The sequence below is a fragment of the Pleurodeles waltl genome, chromosome 5, assembly GCF_031143425.1.
Source record: "Pleurodeles waltl isolate 20211129_DDA chromosome 5, aPleWal1.hap1.20221129, whole genome shotgun sequence".
In the NCBI taxonomy this organism is placed as follows: domain Eukaryota; kingdom Metazoa; phylum Chordata; class Amphibia; order Caudata; family Salamandridae; genus Pleurodeles; species Pleurodeles waltl.
In genome coordinates, this window is record NC_090444.1 from 21,098,564 (window position 1) to 21,124,479 (window position 25,916).

Sequence of the window (25,916 nt, forward strand, 5' to 3'; positions counted from 1 at the left end):
TGCACAGAGTCCAGGGGTTCCCCAGAGGCTCAACAGAGGCTAAAATAGACAATACTAATGCTCTATTTGTGGTAGTGTGGTCGAGCAGTTAGGCTTATTAGAGGGTATTCCAAAGCATTTGTTGTACACACGCAAACAACAGAAGAAGCACACACTCAATGACAACTCCAGACCAATGGTTTTTATATAGCAAAAATATATTTTGTTAATTTATTTTTAGAACCACAAAATTCAAGCTGCAGGTTAAGTACTTCAATAGTTTCGTATTTCACATATATCAATAGCACTTTGTTTGAAATCAATAAGTTATACAGTTTCTGAAATATTGGCAAATATTTTTTTTTAAGTTGACAGTGCAATTTTCAGAAACAGTTCCTGGGGGGAAGAAAAGTTAGATTGATTTGCAAGTAAGTACAACACTTACAGTTCCAGTCTCAGGAAGTTAGGCAGTCCACAGGTGGGGGTCCAACTTAACACCAAACACTCACCACCAGCAACACGGGCCGGCCGGGTGCAGAGGTCAAAGTGTAGGCAAAATTAACATGGGCTCCCAAGGAGACTGGCGGCACTTGGTTTCAGATCTACAGGCAGGTAGGTACCTGCGTCTTCTGAGGGCAGACCTGGGGGTTTTGAGGAGCCCTGGTGGGGGGGCACAAGAAGGCAGCAATCATACATCCTCAGCGGTGCTAGGGCAGCAGGGTACAGGGTGCAAACAAGGTGTCGGGTCTCCGATTGTTCTCTATGAGGGAACCCCAGGGGTCACTCAGAGGCTGTAGGCGAAGTCCAGGAGGTCGTCTAGGGCAAACCAGAGGCTGGACAGGGAGGAGGGCCACCTGCTGAACGTCGCTGCACCAGAGATTGGGTTCTCAAAGGCCTGGGGGCTGCGGGTGCAGTGTGTCTTTAGGCATTCGGATACCTTCGTCCAGAGCTTTTGCAGTGGGGGGGGGAGGTCCTCTGGATTCCCTCTGCAGGTGTCATCGTGGAGGAGTGGAGAGGTCACCCCAGGGTGAGCACTTGCTCAGAATCGCCTGGGGATCCTCTCCAGCTGGTTGGGCCACCTGGACACGGGCCATGGGTGTTGGGTGCAGAGTGGTCAGGACTCACACATTCGGAGTGAGGCTGGAGTCCTTGGCTGTTGTTTCTTCTTGGATAGGGCTGCTGTTCACTGGAGTTCTTGATCCTTTTGGGTGCAGGGCAGTCCTCTGGAGTTTGGCAGAGGTCACTGGTCTCGATGGATGCGTCGCTGTTCTTGTGCAGGTTCTTTGAAGCAGGAGACAGGCCGGTAGCGCTGGGGCCAAGTCAGTTGTCGTCTTCCTTCATGGCTGCTGGGGTTTCAGCTATGCAGTCCTTTTTCTTCTTGTCAAGTTGCCAAGAATCTGGTGAGCTGGATTCAGGGATGCCTTTAAATCCTAGATTTCAGGGCGTTTCAAGTGTCAGAGGGCAATAGCCAATGGCTACTGCCCCTGAGGGTGGCTACACCCACCTTGTGCCCACTCCCACTGGGGAGGGGGACACAACCCTAATCCTATTGGTCCCTGTCCTCCAAACCAAGATGGAGGATTCTGCAGGGAGGGGGTCACCTCAGCTCTGGACATCTTAGGAGTGGTCCTGGCTGGGGTGGTCACTCCTCCCTGTTTTTCCTAATTTTCCAGCCGGAATTGCTGCCAAAAGTGGGGCTTTGTCTGGGGGGCAGCAACTCCACTAGCTGGAGTGCCCTGGGGAACTGTAATCCACGGCTTGAGCCTTTGAGGCTCACCGCTAGGTGTTACAGTTCCCGAAGGGGGTAGGTGTGAAGCACTTCCATCCAGGACAGGCTACGTTTCTGAACACCAATAGCACAAAGGCTCTCACCCCATAGGGTCAGAAACTTGTCTGAAAGTGGCAGGCTAGCACAGACTGGTCAGTCATGCACTAGCAGTTTGGCTAACATACAGGGGGCATCTCTACGATGCCCTCTGGGTGCATTTTTCAATAAATCCCACACTGGCATCAGTTGATACCAAACTTCCCAGTATTCATTGAAGCCATTATGGAACTGTGGTGTTCGTAATGACAAACTCCCGGGCCATATACTAAATATGGCTACACTGCACTTACAATGTCTAAGAATGGACTTAGACACTGTAGGGGCATATTGCTCCTGCAGCTATGCCCTCACCTGTGGTATAGTGCACCCTGCCTTAGGGCTGTAAGGCCTGCTAGAGGGGTGTCTTACTTTTGCCACATGCAGTGGTTGTGGGCATGGCACACTGAGAAGGGTGCCATGTCGACTTTACTTTTTTCTCCCCACCAGCACACCCAAGTTGCAAAGGCAGTGGTTATGTGCTTGGTGAGGGGTCCCCTAGGGTGGCATAATACATGCTGCAGCCCTTGTGGACCTTCCCTGGCCACAGGGCCTTTGGTACCACAGGTACCTTTTACAAGGGACTTAACTGTGTGCCAGGGCTGTGCCAATTGTGGAAACAAAGGTACAGATTTTGGGAAAGCACACTGGTGATTGGGCCTGTTTAGGAGGATCCCAGCACACTTTCAATCAAAGTTCATATCAACACTAGGCAAAAAGTGTGGGGGGGTGACCATGTCAACAGTGGCACTTTCCTACAGTAATGTTATAGTAAAATGTTGAAATTAGTTAAACAAAGAAAAACAGTGATATTAGCAAGTTATAGTTCAGCAAGCTGACTGTAACTTGCACTCCCACCATGCACTGCTTGTGACCTCAAATATTACTCCATTCATGACATGTTCAATGATATCACTGATGATTACATCATCCAAAGAGTGTGAGAGTTTGCTATACATTTATCACACTGAAAGGTATTTAGTAAGTGAATGTGTTACTTACTAAAATCAGTCTCCTTTATTGCTACAATGAAATAGTCATGGGTTCAAGACAATGATTATTTTGGGTGCATGCTGTGTTGTCGCAATCCCTTAAAAATGACCCTGAACTGGAGAGTTGGAGGGCTGAGATACCAACATGGCGCCTTACAGTGGAGACTCTCAGGGAAAGTCAGTTCAACTCGGGCAGAGGTCTTCACTTTGACCAATACAGAACATATACCATCTGATAACATGATTGAATGGGACACCTTCAAGACAGTCATAAGGGGCCACTGTATTGAGACAACCTTTGGGGTTAAGCACATGTTAATCTCAGACCTCCAATTGAAAGAAGACCACACACATAAAAATGGTGGAAAACAGACATGCACAAGATGATATTATTGCACCACAACTGGCACACCTACACACAGAATGTAAAGCAGTACTCCACAAAATAGGGAAATTAAACTACAAAGAGTATGTTGTCGACTCGCACGCCGAAGGGGATAAAGGTGGTAAGATGCCAGCCAGGCTCCTGATCGGGGCCATACACACCCAACAGGATGTGATCGTTATTACCCAATCCAATATCAATGCAACTTTTGAAAGGTAGTAAGGGTGGTCTGTATGAAACCCCCACTGGCGAGTCACCCGGCTGCCTGTTTAGCTGCCATCCAGGTGCCCTCCATTAACCCCCCAGAGCACAAAGAGCTGGAGGCACTTGAAGAGGTACAGAGGGCAATTAAGCAAATAGCATGAGCCAAGGTACCCAGAATAGATGGGCTACCCATTGAGTTTTACTTTGCAAATGGATTGCGGTTATTATGACTGTACAAAGCAGCAAGGCAGCAGTGGTCCCTTCCAGCATTCATTGTAGGAAAGTACCATCTTGCCTGGCATGTTACCCCCATATTTCACTGTTTATATGTTGTTTTAATCTATGTGTCACTGGGACCCTGCCTGGCAGGGCCCCAGTGCTCATAAGTATGTGCCCTGTATGTGTTCCCTGTGTGATGCCTAACTGTCTCAATGAGGCTCTGCTGACCAGAAACTCAGTGGTTACGCTCTCTCTGCTTTCCACGTTTGTCACTAACAGGCTAGTGACTCAATTTACCAATTCACAATGGCATACTGGTACACCCATATACTTCCCTTGTATATGGTACTGAGGTACCCAGAGTACTGGGTGTAGGAGGCTGGACTGGCTTGAAGTGAGTACCAAGGGGTACTTGCACCTTGCACCAGGCCCAGTTATCCCTTATTAGTGTATAGGGTGTCTAGCAGCTTAGGCTGATAGATAACGGTAGCTTAGCAGAGCAGCTTAGGCTGAACTAGGAGACGTGTGAAGCTACTACAGTACCACTTAGTGTCATATGCACAATATCATAAGAAAACACAATACACAGTTATACTAAAAATAAAGGTACTTTATTTTTATGACAATATGCCAAAGTATCTTAGAGTGTACCCTCAGTGAGAGGATAGGAAATATACACAAGATATATATACACAATAGCAAAAATATGCAGTATAGTCTTAGAAAACAGTGCAAACAATGTATAGTTACAATAGGATGCAATGGGGAATGCGAACCACGAATGGACCCCAAACCTATGTGACCTTGTAGAGGGTCGCTGGGACTATTAGAAAATAGTGAGAGTTAGGAAAATAACCCTCCCCAAGACCCTGAAAAGTGAGTGCAAAGTGCACTAAAGTTCCCCTAAGGACAAAGAAGTCGTGTTAGAGGAATAATGCAGGAAAGACACAAACCAGCAATGCAACAACTGTGGATTTCCAATCTAGGGTACCTGTGGAACAAGGGGACCAAGTCCAAAAGTCACAAGCAAGTCGGAGATGGGCAGATGCCCAGGAAATGCCAGCTGCGGGTGCAAAGAAGCTTCTACTGGACAGAAGAAGCTGAGGTTTCTGCAGGAACAAAAAGGGCTAGAGACTTCCCCTTTGGAGGACGGATCCCGCTCGCCTTGGAAAGTCGTGCAAAAGTATTTTCCCGCTGAAAGGACGCCAACAAGCCTTGCTAGTCGCAAATCGTGCGTTTGGCGTTTTTGGACACTGCCGGGGCCCAGGAGGGACCAGGAGGTCGCAAATTGGACCTGAAGAGAGAGGGGACATCGAGCAAGACAAAGAGCCTTCACTGAAGCAGGTAGCACCCAGAGAAGTGCCAGAAACAGGCACTACGAGGATGCGTGAAACGGTGCTCGCCGAAGTTGCACAAAGGAGTCCCACGTCGCCGGGGACCAACTTAGAAAGTCGTGCAATGCAGGTTAGAGTGCCGTGGACCCAGGCTTGGCTGTGCACAAAGGATTTCCGCCGGAAGTGCACAGGGGCCGGAGTAGCTGCAAAGTCGCGGTTCCCAGCAATGCAGCCCAGCGAGGTGAAGCAAGGACTTACCTCCACCAAACTTGGACTGAAGAGTCACTGGACTGTGGGGGTCACTTGGACAGAGTCGCTGGATTCGAGGGACCTCGCTCGTCGTGCTGAGAGGAGACCCAAGGGACCGGTAATGCAGCTTTTTGGTGCCTGCGGTTGCAGGGGGAATATTCCGTCGACCCACGGGAGATTTCTTCGGAGCTTCTGGTGCAGAGAGGAGGCAGACTACCCCCAGAGCATGCACAAGCAGGAAAACAGTCGAGAAGGCGGCAGGATCAGCGTTACAGAGTTGCAGTAGTCGTCTTTGCTACTATGTTGCAGGTTTGCAGGCTTCCAGCGCGGTCAGCAGTCGATTCCTTATCAGAAGGTGAAGAGAGAGATGCAGAGGAACTCGGATGAGCTCTTGCATTCGTTATCTGAAGTTTCCCCAGAGACAGAGACCCTAAATAGCCAGAAAAGAGGGTTTGGCTACCTAGGAGAGAGGATAGGCTACTAACACCTGAAGGAGCCTATCAGCAGGAGTCTCTGACGTCACCTGGTGGCACTGGCCACTCAGAGCAGTCCAGTGTGCCAGCAGCACCTCTGTTTCCAAGATGTCAGAGGTCTGGAGCACACTGGAGGAGCTCTGGACACCTCCCAGGGGAGGTGCAGGTCAGGGGAGTGGTCACTCCCCTTTCCTTTGTCCAGTTTCGCGCCAGAGCAGGGGCTAAGGGGTCCCTGAACCGGTGTAGACTGGCTTATGCAGAATTGGGCACATCTGTGCCCAAGAAAGCATTTCCAGAGGCTGGGGGAGGCTACTCCTCCCCTGCCTTCACACCATTTTCCAAAGGGAGAGGGTGTCACACCCTCTCTCTGAGGAAGTTCTTTGTTCTGCCATCCTGGGCCAGGCCTGGCTGGACCCCAGGAGGGCAGATGCCTGTCTGAGGGGATGGCAGTAGCAGCAGCTGCAGTGAAACCCCAGGAAGGGCAGTTTGGCAGTACCAGGGTCTGTGCTACAGACCACTGGGATCATGGGATTGTGCCAACTATGCCAGGATGGCATAGAGGGGGCAATTCCATGATCATAGACATGTTACATGGCCATATTCGGAGTTACCATGGTGAAGCTACACATAGGTAGTGACCTATATGTAGTGCACGCGTGTAATGGTGTCCCCGCACTCACAAAGTTCAGGGAATTGGCTCTGAACAATGTGGGGGCACCTTGGCTAGTGCCAGGGTGCCCTCACACTAAGTAACTTTGCACCTAACCTTTACCAGGTAAAGGTTAGATATATAGGTGACTTATAAGTTACTTAAGTGCAGTGTAAAATGGCTGTGAAATAACGTGGACGTTATTTCACTCAGGCTGCAGTGGCAGGCCTGTGTAAGAATTGTCAGAGCTCCCTATGGGTGGCAAAAGAAATGCTGCAGCCCATAGGGATCTCCTGGAACCCCAATACCCTGGGTACCTCAGTACCATATACTAGGGAATTATAAGGGTGTTCCAGTAAGCCAATGTAAATTGGTAAAAATGGTCACTAGCCTGTTAGTGACAATTTGGAAAGAAATGAGAGAGCATAACCACTGAGGTTCTGATTAGCAGAGCCTCAGTGAGACAGTTAGTCACTACACAGGTAACACATTCAGGCACACTTATGAGCACTGGGGCCCTGGGTTACCAGGGTCCCAGTGACACATACAACTAAAACAACATATATACAGTGAAAAATGGGGGTAACATGCCAGGCAAGATGGTTCTTTCCTACACAACCCCCCCCCAAACGAAGGACAATAAGACTAGCCATGACCTGATGAGTCTTCATTGTCTAAGTGGAAATATCTGGAGAGTCCATCTGCATTGGAGTGGCTACTCCCAGGTCTATGTTCCACTGTATAGTCCATTCCCTGTAGGGATATGGACCACCTCAACAATTTAGGATTTTCACCTTTCATTTGTTTTAGCCAAAGTAGAGGTTTGTGGTCTGTCTGAACAATGAAGTGAGTGCCAAACAGGTATGGCCTCAACTTCTTCAGAGCCCAGACCACAGCAAAGGCCTCCCTCTCAATGGCAGACCAACGCTTTTCTCTAGGGGTCAACCTCCTACTAATAAAAGCAACAGGTTGATCCTGGCCCTCAGAATTATGTTGTGATAGGACTGCCCCTACTCCTAATTCAGATGCATCAGTTTGGACATAGAATTTTTTAGAGTAACAAGGGCTTTTCAGGACAGGTGCAGAGCACATGGCCTGCTTCAGCTCCTCAAAAGCTTTCTGACAGTTTGCTGTCCATAATACCTTTTTAGGCATTTTCTTGGATGTGAGGTCATTAAGAGGGGCTGCAATGGAGCCATAGTTCTTAATGAACCTCCTGTAATACCCAGTGAGGCCTAGGAAGGCTCTCACCTGAGTCTGAGTGGTAGGGGGAACCCAATCAATAATAGTTTGGATTTTCCCCTGAAGTGGTGCAATCTGTTCCCCACCAACAAGGTGTCCCAGATAAACCACCTTACCCTGCCCTATCTGGCACTTTGAAGCCTTGATAGTGAGGCCTGCCTTTTGCAGGGCCTCCAAAACTTTCCATAGGTGGACCAGGTGATCATCCCAGCTGGAGCTAGAGACTGCTATATCGTCCAAATATGCTGCACTGAAAGCTTCCAGCCCTTGCAGGACTGTGTTCACCAACCTCTGAAAAGTGGCAGGTGCATTTTTCAAACCAAAAGGCATTACAGTAAACTGGTAATGTCCTCCAATGGTAGAAAATGCAGTCTTAGGTTTAGCATCTTCTGATAATTTGATCTGCCAATACCCTGCAGTCAAATCAAAAGTGCTTAGATACTTGGCAGATGCCAGTGTATCTATAAGCTCATCTGCCCTGGGTATAGGGTGAGCATCAGTTTTGGTTACCAAGTTGAGACCTCTATAGTCTACACAAAACCGCATTTCCTTCTTTCCATCTTTAGAATTGGGTTTTGGTACCAGTACCACAGGAGAAGCCCATGGACTGTCAGAGTGCTCAACCACTCCTAGTTCCAACATTTTCTGAACTTCTTGCTTTATGCAGTCCCTGACATGATCAGGCTGCCTATAGATCTTACTTTTGACAGGTAAACTGTCTCCAGTATCTATAGTGTGCTCACACCAAGAAGTGGTGCCTGGCACAGTAGAGAAGAGTTCTGAAAATTGTCCTAGGAGATTTATGCAATGGTCTTTCTGCTCAGCAGTAAGACAATCTGCCAAAACTACACCTTCCACAAGAGCATCTTGTTCTGTGGAGGAGAAGAGATCAGGTAGAGGATCACTGTCTTCTTCCTGTCCCTCATCAGTTGCCATGAGCAGGGTGAGATCAGCCCTGTCATAGTAGGGTTTCAGGCGGTTGACATGGAGCACCCTAAGGGGACTCCTGGCAGTGCCTAAGTCAACCAAGTAGGTGACTTCACCCTTCTTTTCAACAATTGTGTGGGGTCCACTCCATTTATCTTGGAGTGCTCTTGGGGCCACAGGCTCCAAGACCCACACTTTCTGCCCTGGTTGGTACTGAACCAAAACAGCCTTCTGATCATGCCATTGCTTCTGGAGCTCTTGGCTGGCCTGAAGGTTTTTACTGGCCTTTTTCATGTACTCAGCCATCCTTTTAAGAACTTTTTGAAAGTTTAGAAGTACTTTTCAGCACTTAGAAAAGAGTGAAAAGAGGAAATGCAAAACTTTCTGGCTATGTGTATATACACTGACCTTGTTTTGTATATTTTTCTCTTATGAAAAGTACAATGACAAGAGTGGTAAGTAGTCTCAAGCACTGATCCCACCGCTGCCACCAATGTAGGAGGCTGGACTGGCTTATAGTGAGTACCAAGGGGTACTTGCACCTTGCACCAGGCCCAGTTATCCCTTATTAGTGTATAGGGTGTCTAGCAGCTTAGGCTGATAGATAACGGTAGCTTAGCAGAGCAGCTTAGGCTGAACTAGGAGACGTGTGAAGCTACTACAGTACCACTTAGTGTCATATGCACAATATCATAAGAAAACACAATACACAGTTATACTAAAAATAAAGGTACTTTATTTTTATGACAATATGCCAAAGTATCTTAGAGTGTACCCTCAGTGAGAGGATAGGAAATATACACAAGATATATATACACAATAGCAAAAATATGCAGTATAGTCTTAGAAAACAGTGCAAACAATGTATAGTTACAATAGGATGCAATGGGGAAACATAGGGATAGGGGCAACACAAACCATATACTCCAAAAGTGGAATGCGAACCACGAATGGACCCCAAACCTATGTGACCTTGTAGAGGGTCGCTGGGACTATTAGAAAATAGTGAGAGTTAGGAAAATAACCCTCCCCAAGACCCTGAAAAGTGAGTGCAAAGTGCACTAAAGTTCCCCTAAGGACAAAGAAGTTGTGTTAGAGGAATAATGCTGGAAAGACACAAACCAGCAATGCAACAACTGTGGATTTCCAATCTAGGGTACCTGTGGAACAAGGGGACCAAGTCCAAAAGTCACAAGCAAGTCGGAGATGGGCAGATGCCCAGGAAATGCCAGCTGCGGGTGCAAAGAAGCTTCTACTGGACAGAAGAAGCTGAGGTTTCTGCAGGAACGAAAAGGGCTAGAGACTTCTTCTTTGGTGGACCGATCCCTCTAGCCTTGGAGAGTCGTGCAAAAGTGTTTTCCCGCTGAAAGAACGCCAACAAGCCTTGCTAGTTGCAAATCGTGCGTTTGGCTTTTTGGACGCTGCCGGGGCCCAGGAGGGACCAGGAGGTCGCAAATTGGACCTGAAGAGAGAGGGGACGTCGAGCAAGACAAAAAGCCCTCACTGAAGCAGGTAGCACCCGAAGAAGTGCCAGAAACCAGCACTACGAGGATGCGTGAAACGGTGCTCGCCGAAGTTGCACAAAGGAGTCCCACGTCGCCGGGGACCAACTTAGAAAGTCGTGCAATGCAGGTTAGAGTGCCGTGGACCCAGGCTTGGCTGTGCACAAAGGATTTCCGCCGGAAGTGCACAGGGGCCGGAGTAGCTGCAAAGTCGCGGTTCCCAGCAATGCAGCCCAGCGAGGTGAGGCAAGGACTTACCTCCACCAAACTTGGACTGAAGAGTCACTGGACTGTGGGGGTCACTTGGATAGAGTCGCTGGATTCGAGGGACCTCGCTCGTCGTGCTGAGAGGAGACCCAAGGGACCGGTAATGCAGCTTTTTGGTGCCTGCGGTTGCAGGGGGAAGATTCCGTCGACCCACGGGAGATTTCTTCGGAGCTTCTGGTGCAGAGAGGAGACAGACTACCCCCACAGCATGCACAAGCAGGAAAACAGTAGAGAAGGCGGCAGGATCAGCGTTACAGAGTTGCAGTAGTCGTCTTTGCTACTATGTTGCAGGTTTGCAGGCTTCCAGCGCGGTCAGCAGTCGATTCCTTATCAGAAGGTGAAGAGAGAGATGCAGAGGAACTCGGATGAGCTCTTATATTCGTTATCTGAAGTTTCCCCAGAGACAGAGACCCTAAATAGCCAGGAAAGAGGGTTTGGCTACCTAGGAGAGAGGATAGGCTACTAACACCTGAAGGAGCCTATCAGCAGGAGTCTCTGACGTCACCTGGTGGCACTGGCCACTCAGAGCAGTCCAGTGTGCCAGCAGCACCTCTGTTTCCAAGATGGCAGAGGTCTGGAGCACACTGGAGGAGCTCTGGACACCTCCCAGGGGAGGTGCAGGTCAGGGGAGTGGTCACTCCCCTTTCCTTTGTCCAGTTTCGCGCCAGAGCAGGGGCTAAGGGGTCCCTGAACCGGTGTAGACTGGCTTATGCAGAATTGGGCACATCTGTGCCCAAGAAAGCATTTCCAGAGGCTGGGGGAGGCTACTCCTCCCCTGCCTTCACACCATTTTCCAAAGGGAGAGGGTGTCACACCCTCTCTCAGAGGAAGTTCTTTGTTCTGACATCCTGGGCCAGGCCTGGCTGGACCCCAGGAGGGCAGATGCCTGTCTGAGGGGTTGGCAGCAGCAGCAGCTGCAGTGAAACCCCAGGAAGGGCAGTTTGGCAGTACCAGGGTCTGTGCTACAGACCACTGGGATCATGGGATTGTGCCAACTATGCCAGGATGGCATAGAGGGGGTAATTCCATGATCATAGACATGTTACATGGCCATATTCGGAGTTACCATGGTGAAGCTACACATAGGTAGTGACCTATATGTAGTGCACACGTGTAATGGTGTCCCCGCACTCACAAAGTTCAGGGAATTGGCTCTGAACAATGTGGGGGCACCTTGGCTAGTGCCAGGGTGCCCTCACACTAAGTAACTTTGCACCTAACCTTTACCAGGTAAAGGTTAGATATATAGGTGACTTATAAGTTACTTAAGTGCAGTGTAAAATGGCTGTGAAATAACGTGGACGTTATTTCACTCAGGCTGCAGTGGCAGGCCTGTGTAAGAATTGTCAGAGCTCCCTATGGGTGGCAAAAGAAATGCTGCAGCCCATAGGGATCTCCTGGAACCCCAATACCCTGGGTACCTCAGTACCATATACTAGGGAATTATAAGGGTGTTCCGGTAAGCCAATGTAAATTGGTAAAAATGGTCACTAGCCTGTTAGTGACAATTTGGAAAGAAATGAGAGAGCATAACCACTGAGGTTCTGATTAGCAGAGCCTCAGTGAGACAGTTAGTCACTACACAGGTAACACATTCAGGCACACTTATGAGCACTGGGGCCCTGGGTTACCAGGGTCCCAGTGACACATACAACTAAAACAACATATATACAGTGAAAAATGGGGGTAACATGCCAGGCAAGATGGTACTTTCCTACACATACTTACAGAGATATGTCTCTCACCCCCCCACAGCGCCGGCGCACATACGTTTGCGTCATAGAGCTCGGGTGTCTGCATGAGTTTAGCATGTGTTGTGTACTAGAAGGGTATTCTTCCAGTACAAAATACTATGTGTCGACACTTCAAAGCGTTCCCCACTGCGTATGTGCCGCACAGTGCCGCACGCATGCAAAGTTGGAAAAGAAAAGAGAAGTAAAAACATTCCTCCTTTTAACGCCTGCTTTCAAATGGTGTTACCTTTTGCTGCTAAACCCTGTCTACTATTGTTTGTAAATAGGGTTTTGTGTCAAAAGGCACACGTGGTTGCATGGCAATGGCCTTGCACCACTCATGTGACGCCTCTTTCATGTGCGTTACTTTTAGGGTACTTTCAAGCACAAAACAAGGTTTGCAGTGGAAAGTAAATTAGGAAAAAACATTTTGTGCTGGTAAGCGTCACAAATGTTTGTAAATCTCCCCCCTTGTGTTGTGACAAAGGCTTCTATGGTGCTGACATCACTCAAGGAATCCAGGGGGAGGCGGGGTACCTGAACATCAGACAAGCATGCCTTGGCAGAGGCCACAGGTGAATGTCATGGGCATGGCACCAGCATCTACTGACAAGGACTCCAGATGGAGAGGGAGCATGTTGGCATGACTCCAGCAGGTTAAGACCAAACCAAGCATCTACACAGACCACAGACAGTACATGCCATGCAACTACAGGCACATGTGTGTTTAACATTGGATGCATTAAGTGTATCACATGCAGGAACCACCAAAACCACCACACAGAGTAACCCAGCATGGTGTCTCCATGGTGATGGTGGCAGTCAAATCAAGAAGACCAGCGTTGTCAAGAACAGCACAAGCACTGCAAAGCAACACACGTGTACGTGCCCGGTGCGCATGCGCAGTATGGGTACAGGGCGTTAACGGGGTTCAGGGGCACCCTTGTCTGGTCCCGCTCAGATATCAGGTGAACAATCACCAGCGAAAGAGGATTACCTGGAAGCAGGATGGTGGACAGGGGCACCAGCTCCACGCCATGGACCGGGTAACTCAGCGGGGAGTTGGGCTGCGCGATGAGCACTTCTGGGGGACTGGACCGATACCTGCCAAGAGAAGAGAGAGGAGGGCTGGTCAGGAAGGCACCTGTGCCAAGAAGTACCAGAGATAGATCACATTTCCAAAGCAAACCAAGAAGGTGCCAGTCACCACCAGGAGACGTCAACTGAAAGACCAGAGAAGAACAGCCTTCCTGGGACACCAGAGGAGGCCACAAGTGGGGATGGGTCTTCTCTGGAGGGTGACACTCTCTAAAATGACAGCACTGAAAAGCCGTTTGTGATGTCACTCTCCACCAGGCCCAGTCTTAGAGAGGGGGGGCCAGCCCCCCCAAAAGGTGACCCCCCACAGCCCACTCACAGGAGGAAAGCCATGCTTTGTTCAGGCTTCTGGTCCCGTGTGCAGCTCCCCTCCCCCTGCCTAAGGCGAGGCCTTGGGGCAGTTGAAGGGCCCTGGGGCAGGTGTGACGTCAGCAGGGGTGGGTGCTGCTGAGATCGCATGGCTGTCCCTGCAGCAGAGAGGATGGAGATGCTGAAGGAACACGTGTGTCCTACAAGTGGCCTGCATCCCTCCTTCCTGGGGTAAGGCCACTCCGGACACTGGAGTGGACCAGCTGGCTATTCTAGCTGTAAACACACGTCTGCCGTTTCTAAGCACTCTAAGGAACGAGATGAGGGCGGGTTTACTCTGTACCTGCTTCAAAGAGATGAAAGGCTGAGTCTGTGTAAAGATGAGCAGATGAAATGCTGCACCCCCTAAACTGGGCTACAGAAGGAAACCTCTGTGGGGCCCCTGCTGCCGCTGTGCGCTCTGTGGGACTCCGTGTGCAACTTCAGGGCGCTACTCTCATTCCCATGAAGGCTGTCTCAGCATTTCATCCTCATGAAATGAGTATCGGAGTCGACTAAAAGGACAACTTCTCATTCACTGCCCTACAAGGCGCCAAATCATACTGTCCCAAGCGCCACGTTTGGTGAGTGGTTTTACTGAAAATAAGAAGCTTTCCATGAAATGAGGCCACGGCAGGTGTGTGCTGCAGCAGGTGGGAGCGGGACTCGGACGGGGCGCTTCTGAAAATGAAAAAACACTCCCTAGCAGATGAGAGTTCCTGCTCCTGGACCGTGCAGGGCCCTGCGGTGGGACAGGCAGGGATTGTTTGGGGGCACAGGCAGGGATTGTTTTGGGACACAGCCAGGGATTGTTTGGGGGTACAGGAATGGATTGTTTGGGGCACAGCCAGGGATTGTTTGGGGGCACAGCCAGGGATTGTTTGGGGGCACAGCCAGGGATTGTTTGGGGCACAGCAGGGATTGTTTGGGGGCACAGCCAGGGATTGTTTGGGGCACAGCAGGGATTGTCTGGGGCACAGGCAGGTATTGTTGGGGGCACTGTAGGAAAGTACCATCTTGCCTGGCATGTTACCCCCATTTTTCACTGTATATATGTTGTTTTAGTTGTATGTGTCACTGGGACCCTGGTAACCCAGGGCCCCAGTGCTCATAAGTGTGCCTGAATGTGTTACCTGTGTAGTGACTAACTGTCTCACTGAGGCTCTGCTAACCAGAACCTCAGTGGTTATGCTCTCTCATTTCTTTCCAAATTGTCACTGACAGGCTAGTGACCATTTTTACCAATTTACATTGGCTTACTGGAACACCCTTATAATTCCCTAGTATATGGTACTGAGGTACCCAGGGTATTGGGGTTCCAGGAGATCCCTATGGGCTGCAGCATTTCTTTTGCCACCCATAGGGAGCTCTGACAATTCTTACACAGGCCTGCCACTGCAGCCTGAGTGAAATAACGTCCACGTTATTTCACAGCCATTTTACACTGCACTTAAGTAACTTAAAAGTCACCTATATGTCTAACCTTTACCTGGTAAAGGTTAGGTGCAAAGTTACTTAGTGTGAGGGCACCCTGGCACTAGCCAAGGTGCCCCCACATTGTTCAGAGCCAATTCCCTGAACTTTGTGAGTGCGGGGACACCATTACACGTGTGCACTACATATAGGTCACTACCTATATGTAGCTTCACAATGGTAACTCCGAATATGGCCATGTAACATGTCTATGATCATGGAATTGCCCCCTCTATGCCATCCTGGCATAGTTGGCACAATCCCATGATCCCAGTGGTCTGTAGCACAGACCCTGGTACTGCCAAACTGCCCTTCCTGGGGTTTCACTGCAGCTGCTGCTGCTGCCAACCCCTCAGACAGGCAGCTGCCCTCCTGGGGTCCAGCCAGGCCTGGCCCAGGATGGCAGAACAAAGAACTTCCTCTGAGAGAGGGTGTGACACCCTCTCCCTTTGGAAAATGGTGTGAAGGCAGGGGAGGAGTAGCCTCCCCCAGCCTCTGGAAATGCTTTGTTGGGCACAGATGTGCCCAATTCTGCATAAGCCAGTCTACACCGGTTCAGGGACCCCTTTAGCCCCTGCTCTGGCGCGAAACTGGACAAAGGAAAGGGGAGTGACCACTCCCCTGACCTGCACCTCCCCTGGGAGGTGTCCAGAGCTCCTCCAGTGTGCTCCAGACTTCTGCCATCTTGGAAACAGAGGTGCTGCTGGCACACTGGACTGCTCTGAGTGGCCAGTGCCACCAGGTGGCGTCAGAGACTCCTGCTGATAGGCTCCTTCAGGTGTTAGTAGCCTATCCTCTCTCCTAGGTAGCCAAACCCTCTTTTCTGGCTATTTAGGGTCTCTGTCTCTGGGGAAACTTTAAATAACGAATGCAAGAGCTCATCCGAGTTCCTCTGCATCTCCCTCTTCACCTTCTGATAAGGAATCGACTGCTGACCGCGCTGGAAGCCTGCAAACCTGCAACATAGTAGCAAAGACGACTACTGCAACTCTGTAACGCTGATCCTGCCGCCTTCTCGACTGTTTTCCTGCTTGTGCATGCTGTGGGGGTAGCCTGCCTCCTCTCTGCACCAGAAGCTCCGAAGAAATCTCCTGTGGGTCGACGGAATCTTCCCCCTGCAACCGCAGGCACCAAAAAGCTGCATCACCGGTCCCTTGGGTCTCCTCTCAGCACAACGAGCGAGGTCCCTCGAATCCAGCGACTCTGTCCAAGTGACCCCCACAGTCCAGTGACTCTTCAGCCCAAGTTTGGTGGAGGTAAGTCCTTGACTCACCTCGCTGGGCTGCATTGCTGGGAACCGCGACTTTGCAGCTACTCCGGCCCCTGTGCACTTCCGGCGGAAATCCTTTGTGCACAGCCAAGCCTGGGTCCACGGCACTCTAACCTGCATTGCACGACTTTCTAAGTTGGTCTCCGGCGACGTGGGACTCCTTTGTGCAACTTCGGCGAGCACTGTTTCACGCATCCTTGTAGTGCCTGTTTCTGGCACTTCTCCGGGTGCTACCTGCTTCAGTGAGGGCTCTTTGTCTTGCTCGATGTCCCCTCTCTCTTCAGGTCCAATTTGCGACCTCCTGGTCCCTCCTGGGCCCCAGCAGCGTCCAAAAACGCCAAATGCACGATTTGCAACTAGCAAGGCTTGTTGGCGTCCTTTCAGCGGGAAAACACTTCTGCACAACTTTCCAAGGCAAGAGGGATCCGTCCACCAAAGGAGAAGTCTCTAGCCCTTTTCGTTCCTGCAGAAACCTCCGCTTCTTCTGTCCAGTCGAAGCTTCTTTGCACCCGCAGCTGGCATTTCCTGGGCATCTGCCCATCTCCGACTTGCTTGTGACTTTTGGACTTGGTCCCCTTGTTCCACAGGTACCCTAGATTGGAAATCCACAGTTGTTGCATTGCTGGTTTGTGTCTTTCCTGCATTATTCCTCTAACACGACTATTTTGTCCTTAGGGGAACTTTAGTGCACTTTGCACTCACTTTTCAGGGTCTTGGGGAGGGTTATTTTGCTAACTCTCACTATTTTCTAATAGTCCCAGCGACCCTCTACAAGGTCACATAGGTTTGGGGTCCATTCGTGGTTCGCATTCCACTTTTGGAGTATATGGTTTGTGTTGCCCCTATCCCTATGTTTCCCCATTGCATCCTATTGTAACTATACATTGTTTGCACTGTTTTCTAAGACTATACTGCATATTTTTGCTATTGTGTATATATATCTTGTGTATATTTCCTATCCTCTCACTGAGGGTACACTCTAAGATACTTTGGCATATTGTCATAAAAATAAAGTACCTTTATTTTTAGTATAACTGTGTATTGTGTTTTCTTATGATATTGTGCATATGACACTAGGTGGTACTGTAGTAGCTTCACACGTCTCCTAGTTCAGCCTAAGCTGCTCTGCTAAGCTACCATTATCTATCAGCCTAAGCTGCTAGACACCCTATACACTAATAAGGGATAACTGGGCCTGGTGCAAGGTGCAAGTACCCCTTGGTACTCACTACAAGCCAGTCCAGCCTCCTACATTGGTTGTGCAGTGGTGGGATAAGTGCTTGAGACTACTTACCACTCTTGTCATTGTACTTTTCATAAGAGAAAAATATACAAAACAAGGTCAGTGTATATACACATAGCCAAAAAGTTTTGCATTTCCTCTTTTCACTCTTTTCTAAGTGCTGAAAAGTACCTCTAAACTTTCAAAAAGTTCTTAAAAAGTTTAAAAAGTTTTTTTCTGTCTTTCCAAAAAAGTTCTGAAAACTTTTTTCTCTTTTTCTATCACTTTAACTCTCTCTAAAAAATGTCTGGCACAGGCCAAAGTGTTGATCTGTCCACACTTGAATATGACAACCTTAGCTGGAAAAGAGCAAGGAGTCTCTGTATAGAGAGAGGTTTGAGTGTAGGGAAGAATCCTTCCTTGGAACTGTTACTTAACATGCTTAGAGAACAAGATAAGGCCATAGGTGCCTCATCTGTTGAAAAAGTACCTAATAGTTCTCAATCTGATTCAGGGACTCCCCCAGGAAAAGATTCAGGAAATAAACTTCCTAGCCTGCCCATTACTAGACAATCTAGCATAGATGGTAATGATGATGAGCCACACCATATAAATAGTGTTGTCTCACACCATAGCAAAAGCATTTATTCTCACCATACTGGTAGTAATGTTTCTGTTAACCAAGCTGTTAGGGCGGCTTCTGTAAGGGACAGGTCTCCTTCTGTCCATTCCCATCATAGCTCTGTTTCTAGGAATGTCCCTCCCACCAACCCTGATGACAGAATGTTAGAGAGGGAACTCAATAAGTTGAGGGTGGAACAAACCAGACTGAAGCTTAAAAAGCAACAGCTGGATTTGGATAGACAGTCTTTTGAATTAGAGAAGGAAAGACAGAAGTTGGGTTTAGATACCCATGGTGGCAGCAGCAGTATTCCCCATAGTCATCCTGCAAAAGAGCATGATTCCAGGAATCTGCACAAGATAGTTCCCCCTTATAAGGAGGGGGATGACATTAACAAGTGGTTTGCTGCACTTGAGAGGGCCTGTGTTGTACAGGATGTCCCTCAAAGGCAGTGGGCTGCTATACTATGGCTATCATTTAGTGGAAAAGGTAGGGATAGGCTCCTTACTGTGAAAGAAAATGATGCTAATAATTTCCAAGTTCTTAAGAATGCACTCCTGGATGGTTATGGCTTAACCACTGAACAGTACAGGATAAAGTTCAGAGAGACCAAAAAGGAGTCTTCACAAGACTGGGTTGATTTTATTGACCATTCAGTGAAGGCCTTGGAGGGGTGGTTACATGGCAGTAAAGTTACTGATTATGACAGCCTGTATAACTTGATCCTGAGAGAGCATATTGTTAATAATTGTGTGTCTGATTTGTTGCACCAGTACTTGGTGGACTCTGATCTGACCTCTCCCCAAGAATTGGGAAAGAAGGCAGACAAATGGGTCAGAACAAGAGTGAACAGAAAAGTTCATACAGGGGGTGACAAAGATGGCAACAAAAAGAAGGATGGTGAGTCTTCTGACAAGGGTGGGGACAAATCTAAAAATGAGTCTTCATCAGGCCCACAAAAACACTCTGGTGGGGGTGGTGGGCCCAAATCCTCTTTTAATCAGAACAAGGAAAAGAAACCATGGTGCTATTTATGTAAAATAAAAGGCCATTGGACAACAGATCCCAGTTGTCCAAAGAAAGGCACCACTGCTCCTACCACTACAACCCCTACTGCTACACCTAGTGTCCCTACTAATAGCAGTGGTGGTGGGAGCAAACCTACTAATAGCCAATCCAAGGGAGTAGCTGGGCTCACTTTTGGTAATTTAGTTGGGGTTGGTCTGATTAGGGAGACCACAGAGGCTACTTTAGTCTCTGAAGGGGCTATTGATTTAGCCACTTTGGTTGCTTGCCCCCATAACTTGGAGAAGTACAAGCAACTAACCCTAATAAATGGTGTTGAGGTCCAGGCCTACAGGGACACAGGTGCCAGTGTCACAATGGTGATTGAGAAACTGGTACACCCTGAACAACACATACTTGGACACCAGTACCAAGTAACCGATGCTCACAACATAACACAAAGCCACCCCATGGCTGTTGTAAATCTCAACTGGGGGGGGGGGTAACTGGTCCAAAGAAAGTTGTGGTAGCTTCAGATTTACCTGTAGACTGTCTATTAGGGAATGATTTGGAGACATCAGCTTGGTCAGATGTGGAGTTGGAGGCCCATGCAGCAATGCTGGGCATCCCAGGGCATATTTTTGCTTTGACAAGGGCTCAGGCCAAAAAGCAAAAAGGACAGGGAAGCTTGGATCCTGGAACAATGGACCAAGTGCTCCCTAAAGCTAGGGCTAGTAGAAGCAAACCACTTCCTACTATCCCTCCCTCTACAGTGGATTCTACTTCTGAGGAAGAAGAATTCCCTCCCTGTGCAGAACCTACACCAGAGGAGCTGGAAGCAGACACTGCTGAGCTTTTGGGTGAAGGGGGGCCTGCCAGAGAGGAGCTGAGTGTGGCACAGCAAACCTGTCCCACATTAGAGGGTCTCAGACAGCAAGCTGTCAAACAGGCTAATGGGGATGTAAGTGACTCTCACAGAGTTTACTGGGAGGACAACCTCTTGTACACTGAGCATAGGGATCCTAAACCTGGAGCTGCCAGGAGATTAGTGATTCCTCAGGAGTACAGAAAGTTCCTCCTAACACTGGCACATGACATTCCCTTAGCTGGGCATCTAGGACAAATGAAAACTTGGGACAGGCTTGTTCCCTTGTTTCATTGGCCTAGGATGTCTGAGGACACAAAGGAATTTTGTAAGTCCTGTGAAACCTGTCAAGCCAGTGGCAAGACAGGTGGCACTCCAAAGGCACCCCTTATCCCACTGCCTGTGGTTGGGGTTCCCTTTGAAAGGGTAGGGGTTGACATAGTTGGCCCCCTTGACCCTCCTACTGCTTCAGGCAATAGGTTTATCTTAGTGGTAGTGGACCATGCCACAAGATATCCTGAAGCTATTCCTTTAAGGACCACTACAGCACCTGCAGTGGCAAAGGCCCTCCTGGGAATATTTTCCAGGGTGGGCTTCCCAAAGGAAGTAGTATCAGACAGAGGAAGCAATTTCATGTCTGCATACTTAAAGGCCATGTGGAAGGAGTGTGGTGTAACGTACAAGTTCACAACACCCTATCATCCACAAACAAATGGACTGGTGGAGAGATTTAATAAAACTCTCAAAGGCATGATTATGGGTCTCCCTGAAAAACTCCGCAGGAGATGGGATATCCTTTTACCATGCCTCCTTTTTGCCTACAGGGAGGTACCCCAGAAAGGAGTGGGCTTCAGCCCCTTTGAACTTCTTTTTGGACACCCTGTTAGGGGTCCACTCACACTTGTAAAGGAGGGTTGGGAACAACCTTTAAAAGCTCCTAAGCAGGATATTGTGGATTATGTACTTGGCCTCAGATCAAGGATGGCTGAGTACATGAAAAAGGCCAGTAAAAACCTTCAGGCCAGCCAAGAGCTCCAGAAGCAATGGCATGATCAGAAGGCTGTTTTGGTTCAGTACCAACCAGGGCAGAAAGTGTGGGTCTTGGAGCCTGTGGCCCCAAGAGCACTCCAAGATAGATGGAGTGGTCCCCACACAATTGTTGAAAAGAAGGGAGAAGTCACCTATTTAGTTGACTTAGGCACTGCCAGGAGTCCCCTTAGGGTGCTCCATGTCAACCGCCTAAAACCCTACTATGACAGGGCTGATCTCACCCTGCTCATGGCAACTGATGAGGGACAGGAAGAAGACAGTGATCCTCTACCTGATCTCTTCTCTTCCACAGAACAAGATGCTCTTGTGGAAGGTGTAGTTTTGGCTGATTGTCTTACTGCTGAGCAGAAAGATAATTGCATAAATCTCCTAGGACAATTTTCAGAACTCTTCTCTACTGTGCCAGGCACCACTTCTTGGTGTGAGCACACTATAGATACTGGAGACAGTTTACCTCTCAAAAGTAAGATCTATAGGCAGCCTGACCATGTCAGGGACTGCATAAAGCAAGAAGTTTAGAAAATGTTGGAACTAGGAGTGGTTGAGCACTCTGACAGTCCATGGGCTTCTCCTGTGGTACTGGTACCAAAACCCAATTCTAAAGATTGAAAGAAGGAAATGCGGTTTTGTGTAGATTATAGAGGTCTCAACTTGGTAACCAAAACTGATGCTCACCCTATACCCAGGGCAGATGAGCTCATAGATACACTGGCATCTGCCAAGGATCTAAGCACTTTTGATTTGACTGCAGGGTATTGGCAGATCAAATTGTCAGAAGATGCTAAACCTAAGACTGCATTTTCTACCATTGGAGGACATTACCAGTTTACTGTAATGCCTTTTGGTTTGAAAAATGCACCTGCCACTTTTCAGAGGTTGGTGAACACAGTCCTGCAAGGGCTGGAAGCTTTCAGTGCAGCATATTTGGACGATATAGCTGTCTTTAGCTCCAGCTGGGATGATCACCTGGTCCACCTATGGAAAGTTTTGGAGGCTCTGCAAAAGGCAGGCCTCACTATCAAGGCTTCAAAGTGCCAGATAGGGCAGGGTAAGGTGGTTTATCTGGGACACCTTGTTGGTGGGGAACAGATTGCACCACTTCAGGGGAAAATCCAAACTATCATTGATTGGGTTCCCCCTACCACTCAGACTCAGGTGAGAGCCTTCCTAGGCCTCACTGGGTATTACAGGAGGTTCATTAAGAACTATGGCTCCATTGCAGCCCCTCTTAATGACCTCACATCCAAGAAAATGCCTAAAAAGGTATTATGGACAGCAAACTGTCAGAAAGCGTTTGAGGAGCTGAAGCAGGCCATGTGCTATGCACCTGTCCTGAAAAGCCCTTGTTACTCTAAAAAATTCTATGTCCAAACTGATGCATCTGAATTAGGAGTAGGGGCAGTCCTATCACAACTTAATTCTGAGGGCCAGGATCAACCTGTTGCTTTTATTAGTAGGAGGTTGACCCCTAGAGAAAAGCGTTGGTCTGCCATTGAGAGGGAGGCCTTTGCTGTGGTCTGGGCTCTGAAGAAGTTGAGGCCATTGGCACTCACTTCATTGTTCAGACAGACCACAAACCTCTACTTTGGCTAAAACAAATGAAAGGTGAAAATCCTAAATTGTTGAGGTGGTCCATATCCCTACAGGGAATGGACTATACAGTGGAACATAGACCTGGGAGTAGCCACTCCAATGCAGATGGACTCTCCAGATATTTCCACTTAGACAATGAAGACTCATCAGGTCATGGCTAGTCTTATTGTCCTTCGTTTGGGGGGGGGGGGGTTGTGTAGGAAAGTACCATCTTGCCTGGCATGTTACCCCCATTTTTCACTGTATATATGTTGTTTTAGTTGTATGTGTCACTGGGACCCTGGTAACCAAGGGCCCCAGTGCTCATAAGTGTGCCTGAATGTGTTACCTGTGTAGTGACTAACTGTCTCACTGAGGCTCTGCTAACCAGAACCTCAGTGGTTATGCTCTCTCATTTCTTTCCAAATTGTCACTGACAGGCTAGTGACCATTTTTACCAATTTACATTGGCTTACTGGAACATCCTTATAATTCCCTAGTATATGGTACTGAGGTACCCAGGGTATTGGGGTTCCAGGAGATCCCTATGGGCTGCAGCATTTCTTTTGCCACCCATAGGGAGCTCTGACAATTCTTACACAGGCCTGCCACTGCAGCCTGAGTGAAATAACGTCCACGTTATTTCACAGCCATTTTACACTGCACTTAAGTAACTTATAAGTCACCTATATGTCTAACCTTTACCTGGTAAAGGTTAGGTGCAAAGTTACTTAGTGTGAGGGCACCCTGGCACTAGCCAAGGTGCCCCCACATTGTTCAGAGGCAATTCCCTGAACTTTGTGAGTGCGGGGACACCATTACACGCGTGCACTACATATAGGTCACTACCTATATGTAGCTTCACAATGGTAACTCCGAATATGGCCATGTAACATGTCTATGATCATGGAATTGCCCCCTCTATGCCATCCTGGCATAGTTGGCACAATCCCATGATCCCAGTGGTCTGTAGCACAGACCCTGGTACTGCCAAACTGCCCTTCCTGGGGTTTCACTGCAGCTGCTGCTGCTGCCAACCCCTCAGACAGGCAGCTGCCCTCCTGGGGTCCAGCCAGGCCTGGCCCAGGATGGCAGAACAAAGAACTTCCTCTGAGAGAGGGTGTGACACCCTCTCCCTTTGGAAAATGGGGTGAAGGCAGGGGAGGAGTAGCCTCCCCCAGCCTCTGGAAATGCTTTGTTGGGCACAGATGTGCCCAATTCTGCATAAGCCAGTCTACACCGGTTCAGGGACCCCTTAGCCCCTGTTCTGGCGCGAAACTGGACAAAGGAAAGGGGAGTGACCACTCCCCTGACCTGCACCTCCCCTGGGGTGTGTTTAGAGCTCCTCCAGTGTGCTCCAGACCTCTGCCATCTTGGAAACAGAGGTGCTGCTGGCACACTGGACTACTCTGAGTGGCCAGTGCCACCAGGTGACGTCAGAGACTCCTGCTGATAGGCTCCTTCAGGTGTTAGTAGCCTATCCTCTCTCCTAGGTAGCCAAACCCTCTTTTCTGGCTATTTAGGGTCTCTGTCTCTGGGGAAACTTTAGATAACGAATGCAAGAGCTCATCCGAGTTCCTCTGCATCTCCCTCTTCACCTTCTGATAAGGAATCGACTGCTGACCGCGCTGGAAGCCTGCAAACCTGCAACATAGTAGCAAAGACGACTACTGCAACTCTGTAACGCTGATCCTGCCGCCTTCTCGACTGTTTTCCTGCTTGTGCATGCTGTGGGGGTAGCCTGCCTCCTCTCTGCACCAGAAGCTCCGAAGAAATCTCCTGTGGGTCGACGGAATCTTCCCCCTGCAACCGCAGGCACCAAAAAGCTGCATCACCGGTCCCTTGGGTCTCCTCTCAGCACGACAAGCGAGGTCCCTCGAATCCAGCGACTCTGTCCAAGTGACCCCCACTGTCCAGTGACTCTTCAGCCCAAGTTTGGTGGAGGTAAGTCCTTGCCTCACCTCGCTGGGCTGCATTGCTGGGAACCGCGACTTTGCAGCTACTCCGGCCCCTGTGCACTTCCTGCGGAAATCCTTTGTGCACAGCCAAGCCGGGGTCCACGGCACTCTAACCTGCATAGCATGACTTTCTAAGTTGGTCTCCAGCGACGTGGGACTCCTTTGTGCAACTTCGGTGAGCACCGTTTCACGCATCCTCGTAGTGCCTGTTTCTGGCACTTCTCCGGGTCCTACCTGCTTCAGTGAGGGCTCTTTTCTTGCTCGACGTCCCCTCTCTCCTCAGGTCCAATTTGCGACGTCCTGATCTCTCCTGGGCCCCAGCAGCGTCCAAAAACGCCAAACGCACGATTTGCAACTAGCAAGGCTTGTTGGCGTCCTTTCAGCGGGAAAACACTTCTGCTTGACTCTCCAAGGCGAGAAGGATCCGTCCACCAAAGGGGAAGTCTCTAGCCCTTTTCGTTCCTGCAGAAACCTCCGCTTCTTCTGTCCAGTCGAAGCTTCTTTGCACCCGCAGCTGGCATTTCCTGGGCATCTGCCCATCTCCGACTTGCTTGTGACTTTTGGACTTGGTCCCCTTGTTCCACAGGTACCCTAGATTGGAAATCCACAGTTGTTGCATTGCTGGTTTGTGTCTTTCCTGCATTATTCCTATAACACGACTATTTTGTCCTTAGGGGAACTTTAGTGCACTTTGCACTCACTTTTCAGGGTCTTGGGGAGGGTTATTTTGCTAACTCTCACTATTTTCTAATAGTCCCAGCGACCCTCTACAAGGTCACATAGGTTTGGGGTCCATTCGTGGTTCGCATTCCACTTTTGGAGTATATGGTTTGTGTTGCCCCTATCCCTATGTTTCCCCATTGCATCCTATTGTAACTATACATTGTTTGCACTGTTTTCTAAGACTATACTGCATATTTTTGCTATTGTGTATATATATCTTGTGTATATTTCCTATCCTCTCACTGAGGGTACACTCTAAGATACTTTGGCATATTGTCATAAAAATAAAGTACCTTTATTTTTAGTATAACTGTGTATTGTGTTTTCTTGTGATATTGTGCATATGACACTAAGTGGTACTGTAGTAGCTTCACACGTCTCCTAGTTCAGCCTAAGCTGCTCTGCTAAGCTACCATTATCTATCAGCCTAAGCTGCTAGACACCCTATACACTAATAAGGGATAACTGGGCCTGGTGCAAGGTGCAAGTACCCCTTGGTACTCACTACAAGCCAGTCCAGCCTCCTACAGGCACAGCCAGGGATTGTTGGGGGTACAGGAATGGATTGTTTGGGGGCACAGCCAGGGATTGTTTGGGGGCACAGGCAAGTATTGTTTGGGAGTAGAGGAATGGATTGTTTGGGGGCACAGGAATGGATTGTTAGGGGGCACTGTAGGAAAGTACCATCTTG

At 48.9% G+C, this 25,916-nt stretch overlaps 1 protein-coding gene across 1 annotated transcript in view; it reads right to left on the minus strand.

The window, feature by feature from the left end:
* Positions 1–1,299: 1,299 nt before the first annotated feature.
* The window catches only part of LOC138296941 (beta-1,4 N-acetylgalactosaminyltransferase 2-like), a 195,284-nt gene continuing 170,667 nt past the window's right edge, over positions 1,300–25,916 (minus strand). Inside the window, exons 3-4 of the mRNA XM_069236461.1 lie at positions 13,017–13,123; positions 1,300–1,409 (exon numbers count right to left, since the gene is read on the minus strand). Of these exons, the coding sequence (XP_069092562.1) occupies positions 1,300–1,409; positions 13,017–13,123 (217 nt within the window). The remainder of the gene's footprint in view (positions 1,410–13,016; positions 13,124–25,916) is intronic.